General features: G+C 39.1%; 1 protein-coding gene across 1 annotated transcript in view; it reads left to right on the top strand.

Moving 5' to 3' along the window:
* DNAH6 (dynein axonemal heavy chain 6) overlaps nucleotides 1-13,930 on the top strand; it is a 199,946-nt gene that overhangs the window by 151,601 nt on the left and 34,415 nt on the right. The window contains exons 61-62 of the mRNA XM_008700061.2: nucleotides 3,040-3,175; nucleotides 7,057-7,226. Coding sequence (XP_008698283.2) covers nucleotides 3,040-3,175; nucleotides 7,057-7,226 — 306 coding nt within the window. The remainder of the gene's footprint in view (nucleotides 1-3,039; nucleotides 3,176-7,056; nucleotides 7,227-13,930) is intronic.

The raw sequence follows: 13,930 nt of genomic DNA, 5'->3' as shown, positions 1-13,930 counted from the left end.
TTCTACCTTCCCACATCAGAACCAGCACTGGAACCCTCAGTCAGTCTGTAGAGCTTGCCCTCCTGCCCACTTCACTCTATTGCTATTAGTGGGTCACTCAGCCAGGCCCTTCCCACTGCTTTATCATCCTTCTATCCTCACAGCACCTTGTTAACAGCCTTGTTTACAGTTTTCTCAAGCAGATGCTTGAAGAGGGTAAAGAACTTTCCAGAATCAGATAACTAATGCATGACAGAGTCTGATTCAAACCTGTCTAAGCTTCCAAAGCCTGTGTCCACTCCAGTACCACCTGCTACTTCTCATGAGCAACATATTTTGAAAAGAAATGTACAATATGTTTTAAATGCCTTCAAACATAAAACTTAAAATTAGTCAGAAATCATCTTAAGAAACTTCTCAAAAATGTTTATTAAACTTTCTTTTCTTCCACCACAAGGAAATTGGAATGATTCTTGACTAATTTTTTATAAATATGTATGGAGGATATCTTTTATCTAGTTACTTTATTTAGTTACTAGTATTTTAATACTAGTATTTTCCATTTTTATCATAAATGCTACATAGCAATAGAATCAATAGAATAGAAAAGCAAACTGCATGATCACCTCAGTAGACACAGAAAAAGCATTGACAAAACCCAACAACTTTTCATCATGAAAACACTCAACAAACTATAAATGAAAGAGAATTCCCTCAACCAGATAAAGAGCACGTACACAAACCCACACTGACAACACACTTAGTGGTGAAAGCCTGGGTGCATTCTCCCTAGGATCAGAAACAAGACGAGGATATCTGCTCTAACCGCTTCTTTTCAACATTGTGTTGGAGATCCTTGCTAGCTCAGTTACGCAAGAAAATGAAATAAAAGGCATCCAGATTAGACAGAAAGAAGTAAAAATATCTCTATTTGCAGATGACATGATTTTGTACATAGCAAATACTAAGGAACCTACTAAAAAAAAAAACTGAAGTATTAGAATTAATAAATGAGGGGTGCCTGGGTGGCACAGCGGTTGAGCGTCTGCCTTCGGCTCAGGGCGTGATCCCGGCGTTACGGGATCGAACCCCACATCAGGCTCCTCTGCTATGAGCCTGCTTCTTCCTCTCCCACTCCCCCTGCTTGTGTTCCCTCTCTCGCTGGCTGTCTCTATCTCTGTCAAATAAATAAATAAAATCTTTAAAAAAAAAAAGAATTAATAAATGAGGTCAGCAAGGTTTCAGAATACCAGATCAATATACAAAATTAATTTGTATTCCTCATAGATGTTTGCAATGAACAATATGAAAATGTAATTAGTAAAAAACCCATTACAATGGCAGTAGAACATATAAAATACTTAGAAAGAAATTTAACAGAAGAAGCTCAAACTTATACCCTGAAAACTACAAAACATGTTGTAAGGCAACTCCTGGGTATATATCAGAGAGAATGAAAACATGTCCACGCAAAAAATTTGGACATGAATATTCCAGCAGCATTGTTCATCATAACCAACAAGGCAGAAACAACCCCAGTGTCCATCAACTGATGAGTGAATAAACAGAATGTGGTCTATTCATAACAACAGAATATTATTCAATCCTAAAGAGGAATGAAGTACTGATGCGTATCACAACATGAGTAAACCTTCAAACCATTAAGCAAAAGCAGTCAGTCACAAAAGACCACATATTATGAAATTTGGTTTGTATGATGTGTCCAGAACAGACAAATCTGCAGAGACAGAAAGCAGTTTAGTAGTTGTTTAGGCTGGGGGCGTGGGGAGATAGGAGGGTAAAGAATGCCTGGGGTTTTTTGAGAGGAAATGTTCTAAAATTCACTGTAGTGATGGTTGCACCAATCTATGAATTTACTAAAGTATGTTGGATTGTATGCTTTGAATGGATGAATTGCATGGTATGTGAATTGTATCCCAATAAAACTACTTAAAAATACAGTATAGAGCCTCAGGCAAATACTCATGAAATTTTCAAGGGATTTCAGTCTATGATCCCAGCTGTTTCTCCGTCTCTTTTAAAACTGTTTACCCACATGTAAGTGCTTCATGGAATACTGCCAGTGATGTGGGAAACAAAGGCAGAAGAAAAATTATTACATTTCCTTACTACTTACAGCCCATTGACAAGTCTGAAAGCAGGCAGAGTGACATTCCTCTAGGGACTCAACTGCCTCATGTTAATGCTTTGCTAAGGGCAAAAGGCAACCTTAGCCTGACACCTTCCCCCCACCCACAGGATCCTGTAGGTCTACTTTAATGTATGCAAATTCCTTTGGAAACTTCCTTTATCTCTAACCACCCCCCCAAGATAATGTGTTGGCAATCATCCCCCAAGCATATGGCCCACCGATATACATCTGAAGGGTCTCATGACTAAGGTTTTATTAGACGGTAATAAATGACCTTTTCCCAACAATAGCTAGCCCCCACAAGGTCCTGGAAACCTTGCTTCCAAAATTCCTTAGAGACTTAGGCTATCCCTAGCCCCCTCCCAACTTGAGGGTGGGCCACTCCTCATGACCTCGGGGCAGCTCTCTCTGCCCACAGGTCCTGTCCCCATGCTTTAATAAACCACATTTTTGCACCAAAGATGTCTCAAGAATTCTTTCTTGGTCCTCGGCTCTGGACTCCACCCCACCTCACCTCACCTCACCTCACCGTAGCCCACAACCTCATCACCATGAAGCTAGTCTTTACGGGAAAAAAATCATTATAAGAATATCTGGAGGGTGGGAAGAGATTGGTGTGAAGAGTTGTGAAGTCGACTTCACACATTTAATGTTAACCCTTCACCAAATCTACTGCTTTCTACAAATGTCAACCCGGAAAGCTTTCTCCAGCTATACTTCTGAGCAAAGGTCTACAGGTAGAATTGATTCCACATCATTTCTGTCTCACCCTATCTAATTACTTGTCTTAGGCAAATGGTTATTTTTAACATGCTGTTGGAGCTTGCTTTTTCACTTAGACAAGGAGAAAACATATTTTGTGGTTGTCTTTGTCAATTATTACTCATTTTCTTTTTGTCTTCTAATAGGAACGCCCACCTAGGCCTGATGTTCCCTGGCTGCATCCTGCCATGTGGTTCGCGTGCTGTGACTTAGAAGAATCATTTGTAGTTTTTAAAGGACTTACACAATATATACTGTTACAACCTATTTCCATACAAATAGGTAATATGTCAAAAGGGATCTGCTATAGGGAGTTGTAAACAGGCTCATGAATCCTAACATTGATGTCTCTTTTAACCTCTTCTGCTATATCAATATTTTTCACTACAAAATTTGAATGAATGCTTGACCCATGAATTTTCAATATCTTATATTTACTATTAACTCCATTTCAAGGGGATATAGTTACCTCTAAGAATTGCCTTAGCTGCATCCCATAGGTTTTGGGTGTGTGTTTTTTTTTTTTTTTAACCTTTCATTGAAGGATTACATACATATGGAAAAGTGCACAAATCAAAATTATGCAACTTGGGGTCCAAGCGTCCAACTCTTGATCTCAGCTCAGGTCCTGATCTCAGGGTCATGAGTTCAAGCCCTGCATCAGGCGCCATGCTGGGAATGGAGCCTACTTAAAAAAAAAAAAAAAAAAAATTGTACAACTTGATTATCAAAAACTAACTATACTTATGAGCCACCACCCGAATCAAGAGCTAGTATAGTACCAGCCTCCCTGAATCCTTTTCATCACAGGACCCTTCTCCTCTTCCCCAGAGGTGGTGCTCTGAATTATAATATTCTGTGTTAATTTTCCTTAAAAGTTGTAATATGTAGCCCTATCAGTTCTAATAGTATACTTTTTAGTTTGAAAAAAGTATTATTGTTTATAATTTAATTACGTTATGGAAATTATAGTCATGGTTTGCATGAAATTGATTCTTTGTAATTTATTTTTTTTTAAGATTTTATTTATTTGTCAGTGAGAGAGAGAGCGTGTGCACAAGCATAAGCAGGGGAAGCAGCAGGCAGAGGGAGGAGCAGGCTCCCCACTGAGCAGAAAGCCTGATGTGGGGCTCAATCCCAGGACCCTGAGATCATGATCTGAACTGAAGGCAGATGCTTAACCAACTGAGCCACCCAGGTGTCCCTCTTTGTAATTTATTTAGATTTCAGTCTTCATAAAATGTTCCGTATGTTTTCTTAGATGGAAGATTCCATATGACCTTTAGCCCAAACTTATTGTGGTATTTATTTTATTAATTTGTTTATACTCGATCTGTCTGTTTCTAAGAGAGGTATCAAGGTATATGGCTATGATTGCCAACTTCTCTTTGAAATTCCAGAATTTTCCCCATCATATCCTGCGAAACTATACTATGCAGTATAAATAGGTTTAAGATTATTATCTTCCTAGTAAATTACTCCTTTTTTATTAAGTAATATTCCTCTAGGTGTACCTGGATGGCTCAGTGGGTTAAGTGTCCAACTCTTAGTTTCGGCTTAGGTCATGATCTCCTCAGTCATGAGATCATGCCCCGTGTCAGGCTGCACGCTTAGTGGTGAGTCTTCTTGAAGATTTTCTCTCTCCCTCTCCCTCTGCCTCTACCCTGCTCAAATAAATAAATCTTTTTAAAAAATAAATGATATTTCTCTTTAAATAGTTCTTTTTTTGCCATAAAATAAATTTTCTAATGTTGTAATTACAGCACAATTCTCTTGGTTAGTGTTCCCCCTCTATATATTTCTATACTCTCTATTTTTTAACTCTTTTGTGTCATTGTTGTGTTTTTGGTGTATTTTTAGTGGAATTCTGTTGTTTTGAACAGTGCAAGAGTCTTTTTGAACAGGGAAGTTTTAATTATTTATTAGAGTTATTGATGTACTTCAGGGGCTCTCAACTGGGGAGGATTTTTGTCTCCCACGGGCCGTTTGGCAATGTCTCGAGACATTCTGGTCTGGGGTGGTACTACTGGCATCTTAGAGGTAGAAACCAAGGATATGGCTAAACATCCTGCAGTGCTCAGAACAATCTTCCAGAACAAATAAGCACTTGACCCAAAATGTCCATAGTGGTGAGACTGAGAAATCCTGATTTATATGGACTTACTTCTATCATCTTATTTTGTGGAGATTTTTTTTTCTTGGCAGCCTTTGTCTTTGCTTCATTTTTTTCTTCTCTCTGGCTTTCGAGTGGCTTATCCATTCTTTTATTTACCCATATTGATTTGAAGTTCTGTGTTCTAGTTCTATTCTTTAACAATCACTCTTATACTTGTGATATGACTATTTATTTAACCAGTAAGTGTGGTGATTTAAAGTCTACATGGACCAGAATTTCTGGGATCTGAATATACTTGTTTGATTTCTAAATAAAGACTAGAAAAAGTGAAATGTTCTTCAATAAATGCATCAAGTAGAAATGATGTTTCTATGTTGTGGGCCAGTTCAACAAGACAGCTCGAGGTAGCGGTAGAACGCGAAAAGAAAAACACATGTAGGAGAAGCCTAGAGATGGCCAGATGCTAGATGGAGCCCCTTAAACACAGAGGCAAAGAAGGAAGGGATGGGGGCCAGAAGGCAAATTAATTCTGGGAACAACTCATCACGGCTCGACAAAAGTCACCAGGTGTTGTCCCAGTCGGTTGGGACTGAAATTTCAGCTGTTTAAAACAACTTTCCTGCTTCCATCTGTTAAATTTCAGGGTTTACTCTGGAAATCCTGCACAATTGTGAAGGTTTATACATGTATGATAGGATGGCTTGTGTTCTAAAAGTGAGCTTTTGATCTTTGCAGGTGAAGTTTAATAATTAATTCCAATGTCATTCTAACCTTCAAAAGCTTCCTAATTGCCTTAATCTTTTGGCTTTGATGGTTTCTAAGTGCTTCATGTCCTATTAATTGAGAGTTATTTAAAATATGTTATCTTATCCTCTCTCATTAGCCAGAATCCTAGTGATTATGTAATAAGTAATGAGAACCTCCAGAAAAAAGAAGTCCTTTTAGAATAAACGGTTCTCCTCTCTGGTCCTCAGAATAACACAACCACGGTGATCATGTGCTGTGCCCTGTGGTCTCATACCGTGTAATTGTCTGAATTCCATGTAGAAATCGGAAGTCTCACAGAGGTGCACACTCCTCTGGGGCCATAGTCTCTAGTGTCACTACACTTCTAACTGTCACCACCTCTTTGATTGCTGTTGTTAGACCCTCAGAGGAAAACCCCAGTAGAGACCAGCTGGAGAAAGTGGTTTTCTAGCTTGAAATTCAAGCCAACTATTTTGCCTAACGTCCGACCAAAGGAACCTGTCTCGTTCCTGGAGGACTGGCTGGCTGTGTTGGCTTGCTGAGAGGCTTACAGCACACTGTATGCCCTGTACAGACAGGAATTTCAATGCTAATTCTTGCCACATGTTATAACCATTAAGGACTCACTAGGATCCTAACCCTATTCCATGGAGGAGGGGGAGCAATACATTCTTTTTACTAGGGCATAAAGTTGTATATATGTCCATTTATTCATATGTTATTTCTATTGTTCAAATTATATATGCCAGAGCTTTCAGTTTGCTTCATCTGTCACAGACTGGTCATTGTGTGTTATTTATGACCACTATTATGTTTTTTCCGCTTTTTCCTCTACCTCCAGCAGTGGTTGCTTGATGTATTCTTATACTATTATCTGACACATATAGGTTTGTTTTATTGTTTTTATTATGGGGTTTGTAATTTAATTAATATAACTTAACCTGCTTTGTCCCATTTTATATTTGCCTTGAATTCTAATTTATTCAAGGTTACTCTTATCACTTCAATTTTCTTTTTGCTCACATTTGATTAATGTGCCTCTATGCATCCTTTTATTTTTTATCTCTGTCTGTATTTTGTTTTTGGTTTTAGCTTTGCTTCTTTGTGAGTGGTTTCCTGTTGAATTTGCTTTCTGATCCAATTTTAAATTCTTTTTAATTAGGTTGGGTAGGGGGAGATTAATATATTTACACTTGTGGTAAAAAAAACTAATAGTAAATATAGAGATTTTTAAATTAACAAATATATTTATTTAATTTGAAAGTCAAACGAACTCTAATTAAAGCATCTCTGTTTCCAGGATCTTTTGAGACTTATATTAACCCAGCTGAATGGGGAGGCTATTCTAAAATGAAGGCAGAAGAGGAATTCATGACACAAGAAAAAGAGATCAAAAGCCATGATTCTTGGCATCCAGTATTAAGTTCTTTCCAAAAGCTCATTCTCATTAAGTGTTGTAAAGAAGAGAAGGTAGGATCTTTTTTTTTTTAATTAAAGGAATATGTTATAGTTATTTCTGCTAATGCTCATCAGCCAGTTATGATTCATAACTGATTAGATTTATTTGTTTAGAGAGTAATAATGATCAAGTTTGGGAGAAGGTTCTAAGAAATAGAGACTCTGTGTTATTAATAGAACATAGTGTTCTATACAGAAAATGATGAAAGAAAAGGCTAGAGAGCCAGTCAGGAACCTGGTTATCCTTTCCTAGCATGCACCATTAGGAACTTATGCTCTCCAAAGAGGACAGTGATCTACTGGGGGGCATTAGCAGGGAATTGATGGGCCTTTCAGATCTTGGGAACAATGGAAAGAAGGCATTTGAAGAGAACAAAACCATAGTCACCAAGGCCAGTTTGAAGACGGTTGGACTTGTCTATGCAAGAAATTATGGCAGCCTGAATTAGGATAGAAGTAGTAGGTTGAAGAGATGGAGAGGAATGTGGAGATGAGACAATTGGTATGGCTCCCAATTTCTGCTTGGGTGCCAAAAGGGATAACTGTGTCAACAACTAAGCAAATGTGAGAGGAGAAGCATGTCAGAAAGATGTCATGGAGTCTGTAGTACCTGCCAGTTATCAGAGTATATAGCAGTCTAGAGACCAGTTAATATGTAGGTAGGAAACTCTAGAGAGAAATACAGGCTAGAAATAGAGAGTTGAGGATCATCAGCATTGAGCTGGGAAGTAAAACCATGGGAGTTGCTAGAATCACATAGGAAGAATGCATAATAAAATAAGAGGACAGGTGGGCAAAGGATGAAACCCTGAGAAGCACCAACTTTTAAAAGGCAGAAAGAAAGGATGAAAAGGAATAGTCACTGGGGCAAAAAGAACACAAGGAGAAAAAAGTGACGTGAAAACCAAGGAAGTACAGAGTTTCAGTAGCAAAAGTTATCAATAGAATGAATGAAGCGCTGCAGACAGTTTCAGTTTTTATATATACACAGATAGAATTCCCAACATCATTGATGATGATTCTAGTGATGAGTTTCAGGAGGCACAGGAGAAGAATGATGGTTGTTCCTATGAGAAATGAGAAAGAGAAAACTAACTGAAGAAAGCCTAAGCATAGCTGGGAGATACTGATGCTCTGTTGTAGGCTTTTCTGCCTTCTCTGTAGGAATACAGAAATTAGGTAGGGTTGGCCTGAGCCACAGATGATTGCAATAGAAGAATAGAGGATGCAATTGAGACTGTTAGTAAAAGTAGTACTAGAAAGAGGAAGAGATCTAAGGAAGGGCTTTTAGACTGGGAAAAAAGGAAAAACCTTGGAAGTTTCTTTGGGGGCAGATGTAGTTGGACTAGAGATACAGCCAAAAGGATGGGAGAGTTGTGATCAGCACTGAGTTAACATTTCTAATGCACAGTTCCAAGTGATGACAATATCCTGAGGGTGGCCATGGGTGTGGGTGACCGAGGAAGAGAAGAGATGATGTGTACTGGAGTTAGAGGTCAAGAAACTGTGAGGTTAGGATGTTGGATGGCCACATGGCCTCTAACAAGATGTTGGCAAGACAATGCCTAGGACACAGTTGAGAAATCACTGGAACAGATGTGTAATGGAGAGTAAGGCTATGATACAGGTGAAAAGTCTTCAGTGAATATGGGACAGTGGCTACCAGACTAGATGTTGACAAAAGATGAAAGGATAACTAAGAAGGATTGAAAGATTAAGACATTGAGGCTAGGAAATTCTAGACTATGAGAAATTTTGCAAGACATGCAGTCTGGTTTCTTCAACAAGAACACATTTTGTGTGTTTATTTTTCAAAGGGGAAGAAGAGATGAAGGATGAAACTTAATAGATCCAAAGAGACTTAGACAAACCAATTGATCTCTATGTATAAGTTTTATTTAGATCCTGATTTAAACATACTATATTTAAACACACACAGAGGCATTTATAATTTCATTAGGGGAAGGTAAACATTGGCTAGATATTTGGTGATATTAAGGAATTATTGTTAATGGTTTAGATGTGATTGGGGTACAGTGGTTATATGTTTTCTAAAGAGTCCTTATATTATAGAGACATATGCTGAGGATGAGATAATATGACACATGAGATTTGCTTCAAAATAATCCCAAGAAGTGGGAGAGTAGGTGGGTATATCAATGAAACAAGATTGGCCTTTTTTTGGTAAATGTTAAAACTAGGTAAAACATCAGGTTCATTAATCTCTGACTTATATGCATTTGAAGTTTTCATAGTAAAAAAAAATTACATCCTTGAACACCAGGACTCTCTCTCAACATCCCCCGAACAATTCTGTAAATGTGATCAAAGCTACAAATGATAGATACAGTAGTACAAAATTCACAGAGATTTAATTGAAAATTCTTACTAATACATTCAACCAAAGACCTTACTTGTGTTGTACTATCAAATAAAACTTGCTTTACATATCAACATGGAGGAGTCTGCAATTTGGATTAGGTTTCAGAAATGAAGAGCTGGATATGCACTCTAAAGAGGACAGCAACCTGAATCGGTCAAGACCACCAACAAAATCACCCTGAAGAGAAGATCCAAGCATGACAATGTTATACCAACATTCTCTCAAACAGATACACTGATCAAGGCATTTGGGAACAACCCTTACCCTGGTACTGATTCCAGGGAATGACTTGCTAAAGAAATTGGGGTTCCAGAGTAAAGAATCCAAGTTCTAAAGATCTGGAGCCCCTACCCAGAGAAAAAGAGAGTTTGAGAAAGCCTTAGAACAAGAACAAGACCAGAGATAAGATCCGTGCAATGAGAGACTGTTGTTCCCAGGTCTGTTCATAAGCAGAGCCCATTGGGTATCCAGTGTTTCTAAATGGTAGAGTCAATTGCTCCTTTGGGAGAAAGAGGATGTTCCAACACAGTGGCTTGTGTGAAATACTGTAAAATCTTGCATAAAATTCAGGCACCTTCAGAAACAGCATGTTTGGACCTGCTGATGAAACTTCATTTCAAAAAATTCTAAGTAGGGGTGCCTGGGTGGCTCAGTTGGTTGCACGTCTGACTTTTAATCTCATCTTGGGTCTTGATCTAAGGGTTGTGAGTTCAAGCCCTGCATTGGGCTCTATGCTGGTCCTGGAGCCTACTTAAAAAAAATTAAATTAAAATTGAATTAAATTAAAAACCTCTAAGTAAACCAGGTAGTAGGAGTCATTAGAACTGCAATAGGAAGTAGAATGCCTATCATTCCAACAATTCTTTCTTTGGCATCAGTCCAATCAATAGTTCTCAGGACAAGGTTATTAGAAATTTGAACTAGAAAGAAAAAAAAAAGAAATTATCACTTAGATCAGAGGTGAATAAAGATTGCCTGATAGAGAATAATTCATCACCATACCGAAGCTAAGAAAAGTGCTGTATACCACTGTTCTCAAACTTTGGTGTGCATCAGAATCATCTAGAGGGCTTGCTAAAGCACAGAGACCTGGGCCCACCTCCCAGAGTTTCTGATTCAGCAGGTCTGGGCAACAGGCTAAAAATCTGCATTTCTACCAGTTTCCCAGATGATGATGAAACCATATTTTGTGAACCCCTCCCTTTAATGTGATTAAACACATATAAGGAGAAACAATCATTCTCAAAGCAGACGAATGAGGACGTAAAGACATATCACATGCAGCATTGTTGATTTCCAAGGCTGAATCTACTGAGAACCCTAACCTTAACAGTCCTGGTGTTTCAGTCCAGGCTTCCTCCACCTTGGGAAGGTGGCAACCTCTTTGAGAGCCAGGTTTTCTCTCTGTTGAAAACCACAGTGTAGACAGTCACCCAAGATGAAATCTTTTCAGAGCAACAGTTGCACAGCTTTCCCAAGTTGAGAAACACCAATTATAAGAATGCAATTTTACTTATGAACTATATGCTTAAAATGGTTAAGATGCTAAATTTTTTGTTATATGTATTTTACCACAATTCAATTAAAAAAAAAAAGAACTTGCGTATGATGAGAAGTGTGAGTACTTGTATTCTAATATAACGCACAATGTCGCAGCCACCTGGGTCTTTACCCTTCATCTAATACACTATAGCTTAAATGAGGTTTGGCCACTCAGGAAGGATGAACAAGGGGTCATTATTCCCAAATGTTTAAAGCTTACCTTCTCGGCACAATGAAAGCAACAGGCAGGGAATTCTCAAAGACAGGGTCTCTCAAGAGTGAATTTGTGCACTATCAGCCCATCAGTACCTTCAAAAAAGTATTCACGTAAATTCAGGAATTCCATATAGCTTCTGATAGGGAAGATGAACTAAAAATGCTCTGAAGACCTCAGCCAGATACTGTCAAAGATCAAGCAGCAGGCCAGAAAAACGGTTCTTTTTTTTTTTTTTTAAAGATTTTATTTATTCATTTGAGAGAGAGAGAGAGACAGCCAGTGAGAGAGGGAACACAGCAGGGGCAGTGGGAGAGGAAGAAGCAGGCTCATAGCGGAGGAGCCTGATGTGGGGCTTGATCCCAGAACGCCGGGATCACGGCCTGAGCCGAAGGCAGACGCTTAACCGCTGTGCCACCCAGGCGCCCCCAGAAAAATGGTTCTAAGCAAGACATAATGGAGCCACATATGTCAGATTTGGGAAACTCCAGAAAGTGAGAGAGCGCCTAGCAAACGACTTGGTGATAAAGAGGGAAGAGACTACAAAGTCTCTGATCCTGTAGCCAGACATGGGATTTTCAGAGGGTGGTCTTGAAGAAATGCCTAACTCCCTAGATCATGGATGTGGGGAATTGGAAGCATTTCCACGTACATTCTTGCAGGATTGCCATAAAAATCTTGATGAGATTAAAACAGCAGAATTCCAGAAGGGTCACAGAAGTGGATCCATTCCAGCCTGTGATGTGGAAGGAACCTGAGGAGCGAGCAGGTCAGTGGACACTACCTAGGAAACTTCAGGAACATAGCACAGGAAGCACCTAGAGGAAGACCCCAAAATCACTTCCGGGTTAAGACAGCTGCAGGAGAACAAGACTTCCGTGGATGATGATGACTCTGAAAGCGAGGACAGTGTGGATACAGAGTGCACAGAAGCTGGAACTGAGCAACTGATAAGAAAGGCAGGGCAGGAAATCTTCCACACGCCTCCCAGCTTAGCTGTGCTGTGAGCCTTGGGGGGGGCGGGGGTACACTCTCTATTCCGGCCACTACGTCAGTGGCGCTCATCAGGAAGCTAGCCTGCTTCACTCACACTGACTAGAATAACTAGAAGCCAAGAAGCCTCTTGGATTTGGAATAAGATAGCAGTTGTTAACATTATCTTTTATATGGACGAGATCTTTAATGCACCATTGGAAACAGCAGAGAACTTCTAGCCTCTTAGTATGAAAGTGAGGAGGACCATTTCGCAATGGTGGTGAGGCACACAGTTAGCTGGCATGTGCACATGCTCAGTTCTGTTGTTCTTGTTTTTAGTTTTTTTTAAAGATTTTGTTTATGAGAGAGAGAGCCTGAGGCTGGGGAAGGGGCAGAGGGAGAGGGAGAAGCAGACTCCGCTGCTGAGCGAGGTTGGGGGGAGTGTTGTTGGGTGGATCCCAGGACCCTGGGATCATGACCTGAGCTGAAGGCAGAAGCTTAACTGATGGAGCCACCGAGGCGCCCCTTATACTCAGTTCTATTGTATTACCTCTTCCTCCACCTGGGAATCATGAATCTTATCACTGGAGGGACAAACAGCCAAATCAAAACACAGGAAACTACCTGCTAATTCCACAGGAAACTTCCACTCTATAGCTGTAACTGCTGCATTTCCTTTCTGTATTTTATGTACTTAACCATATTCTTGGAAATATGCATTTCCGGATATATATTAGATAGACTTGAGCCTAACCAAGGGTATTTTGTGCAAATTTATTTTTCTGCATATTTGAAATGCTTCATAAAATCAGTTCATACACGAGAAATTGCACATGTAACCAATAGTTTGTGATCTTTCATTAATAAAGCCATCGGAAACCTGTATCTCTATATAATATTTATGGCAGTTTGTCCTGTTTACAAAAGAAATATTTCTTCAACGTTTTGAGTTCAAAAACCTTTCATGAGTGTGTTACCACTTTTATATTTACATAACAGCCCCAAGAAATAAATTATTGGTGCTTTGTATATTGTTATTTTCTCTAAACTCTAAGCACTTTTTTGTCAAAGTAAAAAGCAAATTAATAGGTCATACTATCAAAAATATTTTTAAAAATAATAATGAAGAAACTGATGTTGAAATTGTATTTAGTCACACAATGACATAGCTAAAACTAAGCTCAAAACCCCCTTGGCCCTGTTGCAGGGCTGTCCCTTTTAGCCCATGCCACCTTTATAGTCAGTACCACAATATATCCTCATTTAAGTGGGCAGTCATGTAAACATCTTTTCCCAGACTGGCCACAGAAGGATGTAATCCAAGGCCATAGCCCTGAATTAAGTTGAGATGTCCCCTGTCCCAACAACAAGAACAACAAAAAACATGCAAGAATTGTTTGGACAAGGTGATGTCAATGCCTAATGGAGGACGAATGTTAAAGCAGGGCTGCTGCTCACAGTTGTGGTAGATGTGCACTGCACAACCCTTAAGGGAGTCATTTGCATTGTAGATACTGTAGTTTTGGTTGTATATTTATCATTACAGCTTTCTGGCACAAGTATCTTGAAGAAGGGACATCTTTTCCCATCTCACACAAAGGC

The sequence above is a fragment of the Ursus maritimus genome, unplaced genomic scaffold, assembly GCF_017311325.1.
Source record: "Ursus maritimus isolate PB19 unplaced genomic scaffold, ASM1731132v1 scaffold_6, whole genome shotgun sequence".
In the NCBI taxonomy this organism is placed as follows: domain Eukaryota; kingdom Metazoa; phylum Chordata; class Mammalia; order Carnivora; family Ursidae; genus Ursus; species Ursus maritimus.
The sequence above is the reverse complement of the archived record's forward strand: the minus strand, read 5'-3'. Positions and strand labels throughout refer to the sequence as shown.